The sequence below is a fragment of the Ostrea edulis genome, chromosome 4 (assembly GCF_947568905.1).
Source record: "Ostrea edulis chromosome 4, xbOstEdul1.1, whole genome shotgun sequence".
In the NCBI taxonomy this organism is placed as follows: domain Eukaryota; kingdom Metazoa; phylum Mollusca; class Bivalvia; order Ostreida; family Ostreidae; genus Ostrea; species Ostrea edulis.
Window position 1 is genome coordinate 57,311,692 of NC_079167.1, and position 17,240 is coordinate 57,328,931.

At 35.4% G+C, this 17,240-nt stretch overlaps 1 protein-coding gene across 1 annotated transcript in view; it reads right to left on the reverse strand.

Moving 5' to 3' along the window:
• Positions 1 to 5,760, reverse strand: part of LOC125671207 (orexin receptor type 2-like) — a 43,457-nt gene extending 37,697 nt beyond the window's left edge. The window contains exon 1 of the mRNA XM_048906741.2: positions 5,164 to 5,760. Within this exon, the coding sequence (XP_048762698.1) occupies positions 5,164 to 5,532 (369 nt within the window). The 5' untranslated portion in view covers positions 5,533 to 5,760. The remainder of the gene's footprint in view (positions 1 to 5,163) is intronic.
• Between the last annotated feature and the right edge of the window lie 11,480 nt (positions 5,761 to 17,240).

Sequence of the window (17,240 nt, forward strand, 5' to 3'; positions counted from 1 at the left end):
TTTATCATTTCAATATATCCATGTGAATATGAAATAGAAGACACAGCAGAATCCTCCACATTTCCTTCATATTTGGATATTTATTGAACATAGGCGTTGACAAACTGAGTGACTTCAGCCTCTCCATCGAGAGCACGTTCTGTGTATGATCAATTTTAAAACCGAGGTAGGCTACTAACAAATAAGTTGATGTAACAGGTGTTCCAATAGTCTCGTCAGCATTTCGCACAGTCTATGGTCATTGATATAATCTTATTTTCGAATTTAACCTATCATTAGGTTGAATGCTGTCTGTCGTTTTTCATAGCGATTGCTAGACCATTCTTTACATGACTGGTCAACAGGGGATGCTTAACTCTCCTAGACACCTGATCCCTCTGTCCTCAATCTTGTATTCTTTATAGGGTTGTGAGATTCATCTCTTTTCATTATCTTTTTATTGTATGCACAATTCACAACAGGGTTTCTAGATGAGATTGAAAGGACTATGAACGACAAAAGCCATTCCGGTTCTAGAATATGAAGATTGTTCAGTCAATTTGAAATTCAGTAATTTCCATGCTGAAATAGTCAGAAAACTTATTTCTATTTTGAAATATGACGTCACACAAAATTGGTGGTGATTTTCTTTTTACAATTTCTGTGAAAATTGTTTAAAGTATTGATTTCTGGAGACAGTTTTATGCCTAGATTTCATAGGCACTGTGAGAAAACATCATATTCACATATCTACAACATCAACATATGAAATAACCTATATTAATTTGATTGCAACTCACGCATGGCTCTCATACTTTCTGTTGCGAAAGAGCGAAGAAAGTACAAATTGTTGGCGTTTTGAATAAAAATGGAGGAAAATCCACATATTTCCAAGTAAATGTGTGGGCTTTTTGGTATCTGAAAAATTACTATTATATAACCGGTCTTATATTACTGTGAGAAAAGTTTTCACAGGTTGGAACAACGTAAATACACAAATGTAATATGGATTATTGTGATTAACAAATTGCAGAAACATCACGCTTCAGAAAACTCGGGAATTTTTTGCCCTTTGATCAATAACATTGAGTTTCATTAGACCGATATATATATATATATATTTAAAAACCCACCAATTTTGTTTGTATTAATTTTTTTCCGACCCGACTGAAAAAAACCCAACTTTTTATTTTGTTTTCCTTGTGCAAGTTGACTAGAATCTTGGAAATTACATGCACACTGCAATTTGAAAACTTTGTATGGAGTTTTAGTTTCAACAACATGGGCAGACCTACCATAGGTAAAAATTGAGAGTCTTAAAAGCGAAACAAAACAAAAGTTTAAAACCGAAATCTGCAATAGATTGTACGAAAAATCTTAAATTCGTGTGAGTTTTGCAAATAACAGATTGAATATATAAATCAAGAAAGAAGGATGAAGTTGCCAGATGTTTGAACTCATTGGTTATTTTAATTTCAGAAAGATGCAGGTATCTGACTGGTATGTTATATAATGAAAGACAGCTTTTTTTTTATACGCCAGGGGCTTCCTTACCGAAAGAATTTCATTTCACAATATGAGTCTTAATCTGAGTTTTTCAGATATATCATATACATAGCCATGACAAATAGGTCTATCATATACTTGTGTTGGTTAACACGGAATGTGAAATATTAAATCTCTGTCGACTAGTATAGAAACCTACACATAATCCTAAGGATGACTGTTATAACAGAGAAATCCATTCTACCAGATTCAAAGTTCAATGGTATACTTTTGGTTATTTGCGATAGTCTTTATAGACACCGTCTTCTACCTGCAGCCCACTGGATACAGCTGTTTCATATATTCAGCTTGGATAGTCATAAAAGTATTATTTAACTCGGGAATACGATTTTAGCACAAAGGGGTCTTGTCATGAAATATTTAACTGAAACTGATTAAATTACAATATGCTATTGATTTTGTATTGCCAACAATAATTGAATATTTGTTTGATGTTGAAGGGTTTCCTCTTCAAGAGCTTTTATAGAAATGACCCGTTCAACTTTTCACATTGGGGTTTACCTAGAAATGTCCACCAATCATTTAAACAAAAGACTGGTTACAATATCAAAAGTACATAAATTTTTCAGATGATCGTGTTGGAGATGTTTGTCCTCGCACTGTCCGTTCTGTGAGAGAAAGAGATTCCGACCCTTGGTCAGTTCTTTCTCTCACAGAATGAACAATTGGGAAACTTTTCTTCTTTACTTTAACTCTAATAATTCTACTGCCATTCCAATTCTTGCCGCATTTTTCAAATCTAAAACTTTATATTATGTATTTTAAAAAGTAATTCCACCCGCCTGTGATGTCATCAGATTTTGCAAAATCAATTATTTATTTATATTTATGCATGATAGGAACATATAGTTGGTTGGAGTATTTTCCGAGAGTTATTGTAAAAAATCTTGTTAAAAATAAACTATTTCAAAAGTCTAAGTTATAGATGAATAATCAATGATACGTTTCAAAATATTGAATCCAAGGGCAATAACTCTGTTTCCATTGAAACGCTCTACCACTGAGCTACCACGACCGCTAGATAGCTGGCCGGACTACCGTGTTGTGGATACAAAAGAGACCGTGATCAGAACGCCACGAAGTTAGGCAGATTCATTTTGATCTTTATTTTTAGTTGATGTTTTTTTTTTTACATCGATTAGTCGAGTTTAACTTTTTATGACCGAGCGATAATTAACTAATCGAGTACTCGTTGCCATCACTATAGTTGTCAGTGTAAATCAAAAACATGCAGTCTTAGTATTAATCCAGAAAATGCTGCTAAGCTTACGAATTAGACGAGATTGCTTGAAGTTTGTTTTGAGAGTATTTTCTGCAAGTTCAAGCAGTATCAACGAAGATGTAGCTATTTACAAAGATTACGTAAACGAAGAAAGCGGTTTATATACATGTATACAGTGAAATTTAGCACTAGGATTACATTGTATGTTTCCTATAAGCTCCCCACAACAGATCCAGCACTTGTTAGCACTAATGTCAAGGAGTCTAATCACGATATGAGTTTTTCACTTTATTTTCCACACACGGAACACTTGACATTGCTATCATGTTAATCTCTCTTTTTTCCCTATATATGTGAATCCAAAGTAAAATTGCAACAAGGTGCATCATTACCCTAAGTCTAAGAAGGGATACCCCGGGATGGTGGTGATAGTGTGTCTAGGTTCCGTAGTTCTGTTGCATTACAGACTCTGGAACAATGATCATTAATCTAAATTCGAATGTACAGCATTAAAATATCATTATGTACGGGAAAGGACAACAAACAACAAATCAGCCATGCAGAATCGAATATGTTCTGCATTTTATGGCGATACTTTATATGGTAAGTTTGGTTAGTTTTTGTTTGGTGTTTTACGATCCATTCGAGAATCACTCACTCATAGTGAGACGTCACCAGCTGTAGGTCACGTGACAAATTTTGACCTACATATGGTGCTCAAGCTTGTGGCAGTGAAGATCTCTGCCCAGTTAATTGCCAACACCTACTGTAGCAAGGAACTTGTTGAAGTTGTTAGGTCTCATTAAAAAGACCCGGGACTTTCACTTCTAATATCGTGCACATGCTCTTGGCGAAGGAACATTCCAAACGCCTAAGTTTGGTTCGTCCGCCGGGGATCGAATCCAGAATTTCACGATTGTGAAGTGAATTACTGTATCAGGACTTGACTCCAATAACAATTAAGTATGTTTCTTAATTACCCGCAACAGGAAAAGTTTATCTAATTGCCTTATTAAAGCGCTGTAGTCAGGAACCTCGACAATAAGATTTTCATATTCAGAGGCGGGCTTTAGATACAAAGGAATTCTTGAAATCTTTCCTTTAACGTTTAGACAGTTCCCTATGTATTTAGAAAAAAGTTAACCACGTATAGTTCTTACCCGAGGAAAACGATTTTACAAACATGTTTGGTCCCTGAATCAAGATTTTGGAAGTAGTAATTTTTTTAATTGATAGAATTAGTTATAGCAAGTAATCCTTGCGACAAAATATATCCTACGGTACAAGTTTAGGAGTGGAAGTAACAGGGAAATGTACTTTCATTAGCTGAATATACAACAAACAAACAAAAAATGATTAATTTTTCAGTTGATTTTGCGAAACACGAATACACTCGGTGATAGCACTGTTTATTATAGCAAATCTATAGTACATCAAACCACAAATTTTGAATATCACACCTCAAAGATTATTACTAAAATTAAAGTATATCAAAGGTTAAGCTCACTAAGTCGCCAAACGTGTTACCGTTTGAAAGGCTTTCTCACAGTATTCGTTCAACGATAATCAAACTCTACCCACTGATTGAACGTGCATTATACACATCAGAAGATGTGCAACTCAGTTCGGACATATTTGGGTGATTATTAAAATGGGGGAAGAATTGTGTGATGATGTTAATCGGTGATGCAGATCCAAGACCCGATAATGGCCATTTTAATTTCTGCCTGTTGAAATCAACCTAATAGCACAAGTTAGTTCGGATCCTTGCACTTATTATAGCAGGTCATATTAACCACTTCATGCTCTATAAAACCCGATAGAGCATAACAGGTAGTTAAATCGTCCATCTGCGCAACGGCTCCATTGGCAATTACGGTAAACGCTCATTTCCTTTCTACTTAAAGAACAGAAAAATAAACATAGCATATTGACTTTTGTAATTCATTTACACTACAGATGAAATTTAAAAAGTTGGTTTTGTATTTGATTAAGTAAAAAAATAATTTTAAGAGGATGACCATTGTCATAAACATGGACGTTGTCTTTCATCACATACCCGTGCGAACGAGATCTCGCTTTTATATCATGGAATTTTTACTTCGTTCTTATATTTGCGCTCGTTCAGGATTAGCCATCTGTGGGATACTATATAGTTCATTAACAAAGCAGTATAATTAAGTTTACATGTAAATATATCCAGCATCGTTTCGTATGGTATTGATTTAACATTATGAATTAAAAACCTATACCAATTTCAATTTTAACTACATGGATTTACTTCTTTCAAATTTAATAAATTTAGTATAACTACTTAATGACGCTTCTAATACTTACGGGGTAATTGTAATTCAACATCATTCGCTTTTTTGACATGTTTTTCTTCAAATACTTACTTGCAAGAATGGAACAACCTTGCACATGGTTTCTCCAAGATACCAAGTTTCTGTGACATCGGCCATCATTGTGGAGGGAAGGCACACGAGGATGACAAGGAAATCAGCAACGGCGAGGTTAAAGATAAACATGTTGACAAAAGTCTGCATATGATGACACGTATAAATAACATAACAGACCAATGTGTTTCCAATTAATCCACTACAGAAGAGAATTATATACAGACCAATGTAAATCCACTCCACAAAATTTGGGAAAATGTATACGTTCTCTATGTATCGCTTGCACATTTCGCCCGTAACACAGCCGGGTAAATCTAGGCAACTGTTCAAACATTTTATATCACTTAATAAAGTCGTGTTCTCCATTGTTTTTGCAACAATTGAATATTTTCTACATTTACTAAGATTTAACACTTTTAGCACATCTATTGGTCTTGGTGAAGTGCTGCGATTTAATTATAGGGACTTCACTGTTGCAAAGCTTTAGCGCTGAATGACTTCGTTCAGGAAAGATCCATTCATTATATATTCCCGATTGATTTATTCCACAATAATTTTCTAAGGGGACTGCGCTTTGCATACATCCGGCTTTTCACTACACTTATCCGGTAACTGCTGGAATTTCGTTTGGCAATCCGAGACAAAAATCAAACAACTTATAAACTAATGGGAGTATCGTTGCTCTGTATAAAAAGCTATTATATGCAAAGCTCACTTCCCTTTTTCTTTTAATATACTTAGTCTGTACATAAGCTACATTTGAAAATCAAGAAATCCTATCAAGTTTGCAGTGGTATTAAGATAACAAAGGACGAGATAACGGAATAGACGATATCTACTTTATCAAGGAATTAATTACAACAAAGCCAATTCAGCGGAGAGGATAACATATGATATACTTCGGAAATCCAAAGAAACATAGGAATATGTCTGTTCTTATCTAAAGTGTTATGGTGATAATACAGATACAAGATATACCTTTAAAAATACTTTTAAAAAATGTGTACGTCTGTGGTATGATAAGCAATATAATCAAAAATTTTAGATTTAAAGTGGCATGCGTTAGATACATATCAATCGGTTCGACTATACGAACACAGAAGAATACATCACACTTTCAGTTCATCTAACAGAAATCTTACGGAAATTCTTTTGATATTATTGATAATATCGAAATGTGTCATTTTTTGTCTTCTTTTTCTGCTTTAATTTATTATGGAACTCACACTGCGTTATATGAAAGAGTGGCGTATTCGATTCTATACTTGTAATGAGCACATGTTATTTTCCTTGTAAAAACAAGCGGAGCTTCCTCTCGAACACGGCATCATCCATTCTGACCTGTGACAAACCAGTGAATTACTCATTTTTCAAGGCCCACAGGTCTTATGGATCACTTGAGTATTAGTTAAAAGGGGCTCGAACTCACAACCTCCCGACTGCGAAGCTGAGCTACCGCGATCGGTCACTAGCTATGATTGATTGATTGAATATTGTTTAATGTCCCTCTCGAGAATTTTTCACCCATATGGAGACGTCATCATTGCGAAGGGCTGCAAAATTTAGGCCTATGCTTAGTCTCGTTCAACCAGACACTCGGCTGTCTCCGCAAATCTCCGACGAGCAGAGAGTCTGGTAAAGACACGCGATAATAACTGTTACCGCTAGGGAGCGCTAATTTAGTTTCGGTTTGATTATCTGACATTTAAACAGTCAATTCTGAGATTTGATGCTAATTAGTTGATCCTTCATTAGTGATACTAATGGGAAAATCATTACTGTATGTGCAATAGAAAAAAAAAGGTCTTTGTCAGCTGGAAAGTTTGCTTTCACTTTTGCCTCCTAAAGTAATTTTGATAAAACGGTTTTACCATTTCCCGTGGGTAGAACAGCAAATAAATCAATTCCTTTTTACAAAAGTTTTTATAAACACTCTAGTTGTAAATCCTTGAGTTTAAACGTCATGCGCAAATTCAATCTTCGGTGGTCGTTATTTTGGAGGTGTGTTGAATCAACCAATCAAATTAAATACCGATATTTTGGTAAGCCGTCTGACGTTACAAACGTAATCGCGTGTCTTAACTAGACTCTCTGCTCGTCGGAGATTTACGGAAAAAGCAGAGCGTGGTTGTACGAGGCTAGCCTATGCTTGGCGCTTACGGTCTTTTAGTCCGCAAGTATTTAAAATTGACCCGAGAATGCCGCCTCCAGATGTAGGAGGTGAAATTCCCAGTTTACGTAATGGCACCGGTTCTGACGTTTTCCTGGCACGGTAAATATCAAAATCATAAAAAAGCCAGAAAAAAGGAGTCAGTTATTTCGGACTAATGGCTTTTGAGGAGGGAGGGATCTTTATCGTGCCACACTTACTGTGACACGGGACCTCGGTTTTTGCGGTCTCATCCGAAGGACCGCCTCATTTGGTAGCCTCTTACGGAAAGCAAGGGATACTGAGGACCAATTTTAACCCGGATCCCCCCGGGAGTCACGAGCTATGAAATCTATAATGATTTTCTTGTTCTGCATATCTTATCTAAATTCTAATAATCAGCAGCAGTTCTTAAAACACAAATTCCCGGAAAATGTTCATACTGATGAGATGCTTTACATAATATATGCTATGTTAACACTTTATGACTATTTTGAACCCACCCTTGAGTCAAAACCCTGGGGTTGCGAGATTCACAAATTTTGATAGATCACTTTCTGCTTTTCCTAAATATGTATTTAGTTTTATAGTATCATCAAAATTAACGAATTCTTTAAAATGAAAAAGACATTTATTCACTATGACCATTTTAGATCCATCCTGGTACCAAATGCCCTACCCCTGGGATCATGAATTCATATTTTGGGAAAAGGCTACCTGCTAATTTCAAATCAGTTTATAGCACGAAAGAAGATGTTATTTAAAATGTTGGCCCCGCCCTGGGGTCAGAACCTCATGACAATTTTGGTAGAGGCTTTATTGTTCATTTAGTTTTTTCTTACAGATGTGCGGTTGTACAGAAACGTTTTAAAATTGGTCAATTTTGGCAGTTTTTAGCCCGTCCTTCTAGCCCAAGGGGTGTGGGAGTCCTGAAATTTACAATTTATGTCCCTCTTGTCACAGAAATTTAAAAAGAATTGTCAGAGTATTCATAATGAACTTAAAAATGTTCGATTGTTAACGCTCGACGGACGAAGACCAATAACAATAGGTAACCTGAGTGACTCGTGAATCTTTAGCTTAATTAAAAAATATACTTGCCTTTTGTGCAGGATTCATAAAATGAAAAGGGAAGCTATAGTAATAGTTCGACCCTACAAAGAATTAAGGAGACAGATGTGATATATGAAAATTAATACAAGAGATCTAGATATTCTTTTAACTTTCTTTTTTCTTTTTTTTAAAATTTAATTCAAAATCAACTTATTCCTGGTGTACCCCCTCCCCTATTTTCTGAACTATAACGTTCAATACAAAATCCAGAATAAATTCACAACTGATTTTAAATTTTGTTATGGAGTGAGTACTAGAAACCTTCTTCGGTGTACAGGAGATAGTTTATAGTTTTCCATGGAGGAAATCCGTGACAAAGATGGAAGAGTCATTCTAAACATGATATAATATAAGTTACTATATGGTACCTAACAATTGATCAGAACTACTGAAGTCAGTAACAAGTAGTCAGTGGTATGAATAAAGGAAATCCCATTCCAGTAACGAGTTCGGAGGTGGGGGTATCGTCTTTACCTCGTCTTTATTGCTAAATTTGATTAAAGTATCAGCACGTCTTAATGATTTCATTTCTCTTGCTTTTCCACGTAACTTTATACATTAATAAATACATACCTGCACACACGTACATCCCTCCATCGGTATACATACAAAGAGACGATCCAAAGTTCCATAACCCATTTAACAACCAAGTCTTTTTTGTTCAATTCTTACACAAAATTGATTTACTATTTAAGGTTGGTATTTAGAGATAAAATGACAAAAAGGAGGGGTGGAATTCTTGACAGTCAGTCCGTGAGAATTCAACAAAACACACCTCCAACAAAATTTTCTACCTTCTTTTTAAAGAGTTCCAATTTTGACTGATGTATAGTTTTTGACAAAATTGGAGCATGTTTTAAAGTTTCCTTACTGTAGTGTATACTTGTTTACCAACATGATGCACATGTTCCTAAAGCAATTTTTAAATCAATATTCAAAAGGCGTTCAAGGGATTAAAGAGTGTCTCTTTACGAGAAAGTTATGAAAACAAGTACTCAATAAAAACTTGATATATGTAATTTGATCAATTCAGATTGTAATGTTCCTGTTTTTAAATATTTTACATATTTACTCCCATTTCATACAGAAATATCTGAAAACAGAGAGGTTCGATTTGATTGTAGCATATGTCTCTAATTCATTTAAAGCGAGAACATTGCGCATATTAAAGTGAAGCTGTAAATTTACAAGATTGAAAGTAGATATTAACGGCAAACTAACAACTCAACTTTATGACAAACGGGGTGATTTCAGCTTCTCCATCGTCAACTTCCCATATTTATGTAGCAATATTCCATTATCACCTGCATATGGTGTTTATATCTCTCAACTGATTCGATACTCAAGAGCTTGTTCTGCGTATGGTCAGTTTTTAAATCGAGGTAAGCTACTGACAAACAAGTTGTTGGTACAGGGGTTTCAACAATCTCGTTTAAAGTAAGAATTTCGCAAATTCTACGGTCGTTATAACGATCTAGTTCGCAAATACAACCTATCATTGGGTTAAATGCTGTCTGAGGTGTTTCATACCGATTGTGAGACCGTTCTTGGCACACTGATTTTGTCTACGGATAACTCCATTTACCTAATCAAGATATAGGGCACACGGCGGGTATGACCGGTCGACAGGGTATGCTTACTCCTCCTAGGTACATGATCCCACTGCTGGTGTGCCCAGGGGTCCGTGTTTGCTCAACTCTATTTTGTATTGCTTATAGGAGATATGAGATTGATCACTGTTCGTCATCTTCACCTTTCATGTAAAACTATCATACACGTTTCTGTAGAATCATTAATGCTCGTGGTTGTTTAAATTTTCTTGATATGAACACAAACATGAATTCAAACTCTTCTCGAACAAAAGAAACTAAACTACAATATACATAAATCGCATGATAGAGAAGAGGTATTCACTAAAGAAAACCATATTTCCCCGAGTGTAATGTCTCAGGGAATGACTTTTCTTGGGTGAATAAATCTTCAGATATCCTTCACTATATTGAAACATAGCAAGACTACAACAAGAGGCCCACAGGCATTGTCGGTCACCTGAATACTAGTGAAAAAGTATCACTACTTCCATGGGCTATGAAATCTAGAAAAAAAATTCCTGTTCTGAATATCTAAGCTAAATTGTAATGTTCAGCAACAGTATAAACAAGATGTGTTCTTAAAACTTCCCTCAAAAGTGCATACACTGATGAAAGGCTTTAAATAATAGGTGTATTAACATAAAAACATCAAAAGGTATGACTAATTTGGACTCATCCTAAAGTCATAACCCTGGGTTATGAAATTCACCATTTTTTGTACATCCTTTTCTGCTATTCCCAAGTATGCATTTAGATTTTATACAGTATCAGCAAACTTACACATACATTCTATATACTAAGTTTGACCCCACCCTGGGGTCAAAACCCTTACTCTAGAGAAAAGGGTTTTTACAATTTTGGCAAAAGACTACCTGCTCTATCCATTTAGCACTATATACCAGGTTTGGCCCCGCCCTGGGATCAGAACCCCTACTCCGGGGATCATGAAATTTACAATTTATGTCCCCCTTGTTCCAAAGATGCTTCATACCAAATTTGAAAAGAATTGGAATGATAGTTATCAAGAAGTTAAAAATGTCTATTGTTCACACACTTAATAACTGACCATTTTGGCCCCACCCTGATACCAAAACCCCTACCCCTGGAATAATCAAATTTACAATTATGGTAAAGTACTACCTGTTCTTTCTAAATATCTATTTACTTTCAATTTAGTATCAATAGCATTAAAGAAGATGCAATTTAAGTGTTTTACACATAAACACTATATACCAAGTATGGCCCCGCCCTGGGATCAGAACCCCTACCCCGGGGATAATGAAATTTACAATTGTGGTAGAGGCCTTCCTGCTCTACATCACTATGCATTTAGTTTTTCTTACATTTGTGTGGTTCTTGAGAAGAAGATTTTTGAAAATTGGTCAATTTTGGGCAGTTTTTGCCCCACCTCTAGGGCCCCAGGGGTGCTAGAGTCCTGGGATTTACAAATTATGTCCCCCTTGTCCGAATGATGCTTCATACCAAATTTGAAAAGAATTGGACTGGTAGTTATTAAGAAGAGGTTAAAAATGTTCAATTGTTGACGGACGACTGACGACGGACGACGACGGAAGAAACCCAATTGGAATATGTCACCTAAAAAGCCATTGAAATTGCAAAAGAAAAAATATCCTGGATCTGCCCATGTACATGTAACTTAGCTCACCCTAACGGTAGTACCGTCAATGTATTAGAATGTATGTGCAACAATATAACATTATTTCAAAATTATGTTTCCTTTTCCCCTGAATGCTGGTTACTGAAGATGGTATGTGTATCAACCAAAAATATTGGTGATAAAAAAGTGATTATTTTGCACTTACGAGTGCGTTCGTGAAACTGACTTAAGATTCATCTTAAGAAAATCTTAACCTAAAATCTTACGATAAATCGTAAGATTTTTTGTGAAAAGGGCTACAGAAACTTAACATCCCCCCCCCCCCCCCCCGCATAAACAAATTCCTTTCGTTCCTGAAGAAGTACGAGAATTTATTTACCGGAAACGACTCGGACATAATGTGACGTCACAATAAACCAAATCTGATTAAAATCAGCTCCTCGATCTGTTCCATTTTTCTATTGTAGCGACAATTAAAAACGAGGAGCTGATTTCAATAAGATTGCGTTGATGCAGAGTTTATGGAAAATGCATGAGGCTCCCAAAGGAATGGAATATGATGATAAAATATTATGTTTGAGAGAAATATTATAGGGTTATTGAACTTATTTTTATTGGTGAATATTGGTCAAGTTGCTTTAAAAAATTGGAAACTTGTGAGTCAAACTTGTGAGTCCATTGATTTATGTTGATGATTTATTAATTTTCTCCTCAGGTTAGAAACTGCAGCATTATCGGTTTTGGTAGTTACAGTTACGCGCGTTTTCAACGGTCATACATGTTTCGATTAATGTTTCAAATTGTGAATAATGATATGTCCTGGTTTGAATCATGGTTGAAATATTTATATTACAAGAATCCATTGATACTTAAAACATAAAATATCGAAACTAACAAAACGATAGTTGATTCGATCTTCTTAAATGATAGCGTGCAATAACTCGTACTCGAAACGTTTCGGTGCGGATCCTATTATTTCAGAAAAAAGTTGGTGTTCAGTAATGACCCAGATATAGCACGCTAATATTCTCTAGAATTTAAGAATATTGTGCCACTGAATTATTAGTTATATACATATAATTCCAATGTTATTTATTACAATTGTTTTGATTGGACAAAAATAAAACTGAACAAGAGTTTAAACATCAATAAATCCGAAAACGCGATGTATTGATACACGCCGGAAAACAAATAACATAGTGCGGGGAAACTATTCAAATTTTTGCAATTGTAAATAAAGTGAATGAATTGAAATTATAAGAATCAAACATTCTTTTTGAAGAATTTATCGATGTGTAAACTCCGGACATTTTACTCACAAACTTAACATAAAAGTGCTTCGCACTTTTATTCAGTTTGTGAGTAAAATGTCCGGAGTTTACACATCGATAAATTCTTCAAAAAGAATGTTTAATCCTATAATAATAATAGGAAAAATCACAACATGCGTCAAATTGATGCGCGTACAGTTCGCCGTAGATTTAGAAAAACAGTAGTTTGAGCGATTGAAATAGATGCGATATGCAGTGCGTTACAGCAACATTTTGAATGAAATTGATTGATTACAAGAAACAAACGATAATCGGCAGCATGACAGGTATACCGTGTAGCTATCGCAGAAATTGAATTAATTTATACCATTTTGAAATTTGTTCGTGACTTGTTTCAGATACAATACATATACATGTATAACATGTAATTGTTATATATGTGTCTGCTTGCTTATATATGACAAAATCTAGCTGAAAAGAAATTCAGATGAATTTTGTGCTTTTTTACATCTATCTGATATATGTATGACATTCATTATGTTAAAACATATAGTGCATTTTGTTGAGGGTGACATTGAATATTTTCACTTCTCGAAGACCATTGTCAACCGAGGCGCCTTGGTTGACAATGATTTCTAGATTTTCAATGTTTCCCTCAATCGCATGCACAATCTATATAATATATCAGCTCTTCAACCACGAAATCAAGTTCTACCACACGTGCTCATTTTTCTTATGCCATGCAAAAGTAACCTTGCAGAAATAAATGATTTTACAATATAACCAAGGGCGTAGCTAAGGAGAACACGTACCGTTGACCATGGGCGTTCTAACCACTTGCGCATGCGTCAGTTACCAATGAGTTATAGTGAATTTTGCATATACCCCAACAGATTTGCATGTACCAATGAATCTTATGCTGAAAAAATATATTTTATGCAATTAAATCATTTGCAGTGGAATTTACTACTTGAGAAAATATAAAGAGCAAACTCGTTCTGAATATAGTTTTCCTCTGAAAGAGAGACAACTCAATCACAGTATTTCTCCCAAAATATATTTATGTTATCATTCCCTAATGCATTTCTGTTCGGCTTTGAAGTATCCTTTATAATTAATTTGATCAGTCCACCATGGTCTGTTGTGGAAGGGAATACGTTCTATTCGAGAATCTTTCACTCATATAGGGAAACCATTTAGTGAAGTGCCACAAATGTTGACCTTTATGCATAGCTCTTGCATGGGCTCTTAGCAGTGCAGCCCAAAAGTTACTCACCAACTAAATAGAAACGAAATCGGGATCATATATATTTTGGTTGAAAAGTTCAAATATTATGACCGCGTACATGCAAGAAAACCTTCAAGTTCGTATCAAAACAAAGACCTGTAAAAGTATTACGAGGTGTAAAATCATTGATTACTCCAAGTGAAAAAATGAAATGATTTCAGTGTTCACCTGGGCATCATACACAAAAACCTTGCATGTATATCAACAGTGTTGTGTGTTGGTGGTGCAGCAAGTGCCCCTTCATAACCACGCAAACGACGGTACATTGAAATCACCATGTTCGTCCGTCCGTTTGTAAATATTTCTGTCTGGAGATTTTCTGTGATACTATTGATTTATTTTTGCCCAAATGTCATGGAAACATGTAACCTATGGACATTATTATCAACTTGATTCGTTAAAGTTTGATAAATATTCGTGTAATTAGTGGTTCAGTGGTTAAAGCGTTCGCTTCGTGATCGGAAGGTTGTTGGTTCCAGCCCCGCCCACGCCTTAGGTTTCTAAAACCTAACAGGTAAAAATAAACAGCCATTACACCTTCACCAAACGCATTTAGAAATGAGAGTCGCGGGCCCTTCGGACGAGTCCTCGCCCAAGGTGCTGTGTCGGACAAGTGTTAATACGATAAAGAACCCTCATGGCCTCGACCCTGTACGCCATGCATAGGTCAAAATATGGAACACTTTACCTACAGATGTTGACCACTCGATATGAGTGAACAATTTTTAAAGGAATGTAAAATGAATAAACAAGTAAGGAAGAGAAGTGAGGAGAATTTCTGTTATTACATATTACATGAAACGATTTCTATGTGCTTTAAACACAGTGCAGGTTGAAACTTCACAAGAAGAAATTCCATTAACTTAATGATAACCCAAATTGCTTTTCAGATCAATAAGTCAAGGTCATTGGATCATATGGTTTCGAGAGAAAATATATTCGATAAAGTTTTCACAATTAAACTTGAAAGTGAAGAGTCATCATACCTTAACGATTATCCCAATTGTTTTCAAGATCAATATCATTTGGATAGCATAACAACAAGTAAGATATGGAAGGATGCTGAATCATTTCAAATGTACAACGACATACATGTATGTTGGTATATCCCAGTGAACTCGAAATAAAAGAACCACGGTCTTCCACATCTGCTTCGTATTTGGATTTTTGGACAAACGGGATGAATTCAGCTTCTCCATCGTCAACTTCCCATTTTTATGTAGCAATTTTTCATTATCACCTGCATATAGTGTTTATGTCTCTCAACTGATTCGATAAGCAATAACATGTTCTGCATATGGTCAATAAATGAAGTTACAGTCTCGTTTACAGTCGACATATCGCATATTTTACAGTGGTCAAATGATCTAATTTGCAAACACCTGCCACTAGGTTGAACTCTGTCTGACGTCTACCATACCAATATTGTTAGACCGTTCTTTACATACTGATTTTTACTAAGGATTACTCTGTTTACTTGATTAGTATACCGTTATAGATCTCAGGGTATGCGTATTCCTCCTAGACACCTGACTTTTAAGGTGTCCATGTTTACTATTAATTTTGCATTCATTACATGGTCATTGTTCGTTATTTTCACGTTTTCATTAACATTGAAAACCTACAAACTGAGTCCATCAAAAAGTTATATATGTCTTGCATAACTACCCTGGGGTACTGGACATTTTTGTCAGATTTCAGTCATTTGAAGAGTAGGATAGACAGTAGACACAAACATAGCATTTCTCAGTAACAACGACCTTAACGACCACTCCGTCTTACAGAATTACACTTGGTATTAAAAATCTCTGCGTAATTTCACGCCATTGTGAAATACATTGTTAGACATTGTGCATACATAAAACTACATGTGTCACAAGGGAAAAGTTTGTTTTTCACTATGCAAAATCCCAATATTGGATTTTATCTTAAAACTAATTACTCTTGGCTCTGAACATTTCGTTGAAGTTTCATTCAATCCGATTTAAAATAGATGAAACTTCAAGTTGTGCTACAGAAAATCCCAAAAGTGGATTTCATTCACAAAAAATAATAACAATAAAAAACATGCACTGCACAACTGCATCTGAAATTAATGTATCCCGCAGAGGAAGGAGAAACTTCACTGATCACAGCTTGATTGCCCTAGCACACCCTAATCTACAAAGGATTTCCAGACTTTGAGGACATACGATAAAATTTGTGAAAAGCAAACCATATCAGGTTTTCCTCCATTTTCTCGGATAAATGAGTGCCAAATTCAACAACATTTCGGAAAATATAGATAAATCAAAAGTTCACACAAACCTTTATCTACGCACTATGTTCACATAATCATATCGACAAAAAACGTTTTCAACAAGTAAAAAAAATAAAAAATAGTTTCATGTCCCATACATTGTATTTCAATATGATAATCTTGCATGTTTGCATCTTCCATGCATATACATAATGAACTACTAGTATTTGTTTAACTCATTAAAATTAACGTTTGCGATAAATGTGTGCATCTCTACGAGTATTAGGGGCCTCCGTGGCCGAGTTGTTAGAGCATCGCGCTCAAAATCACACGGCCTCTCACCTTTGTCGGCGCGGGTTCGAATCCCTCTCGCGCCGGTAAGTGAGAAAGTTTCCCATTTTACTTTCAGAAGGTCGGTGGATACATTGTATCTGGGTTCTCTTCCACCAATCAAAACTGGGCGCCACCAGATAACTGAAAAATTGTTGAGTGGGGAGGAAAACATCAATCAATCAATCTACGTGTATTAATAAAATATTCTCTTGTCTCAAACATTATTGAAAAAAAGACCTATAAAAATGGGCACGATGTAAACTATTTTAGAACAAATTAAGCACGACTCGAATGCAGCGTTCATCTGCAAGATGTATAATGTTTACATGCACCAGAGTACCAGAGTAGAATTTCTATGCTTGACAAGCAAGTATATCTAATGGACGTTAAACTATACAATCAAACAAAACATTAGGATGAGAGAGAAAAAATAGAGAGAGTGTGATGATTAGTGGTTAATATCTAAAAAAG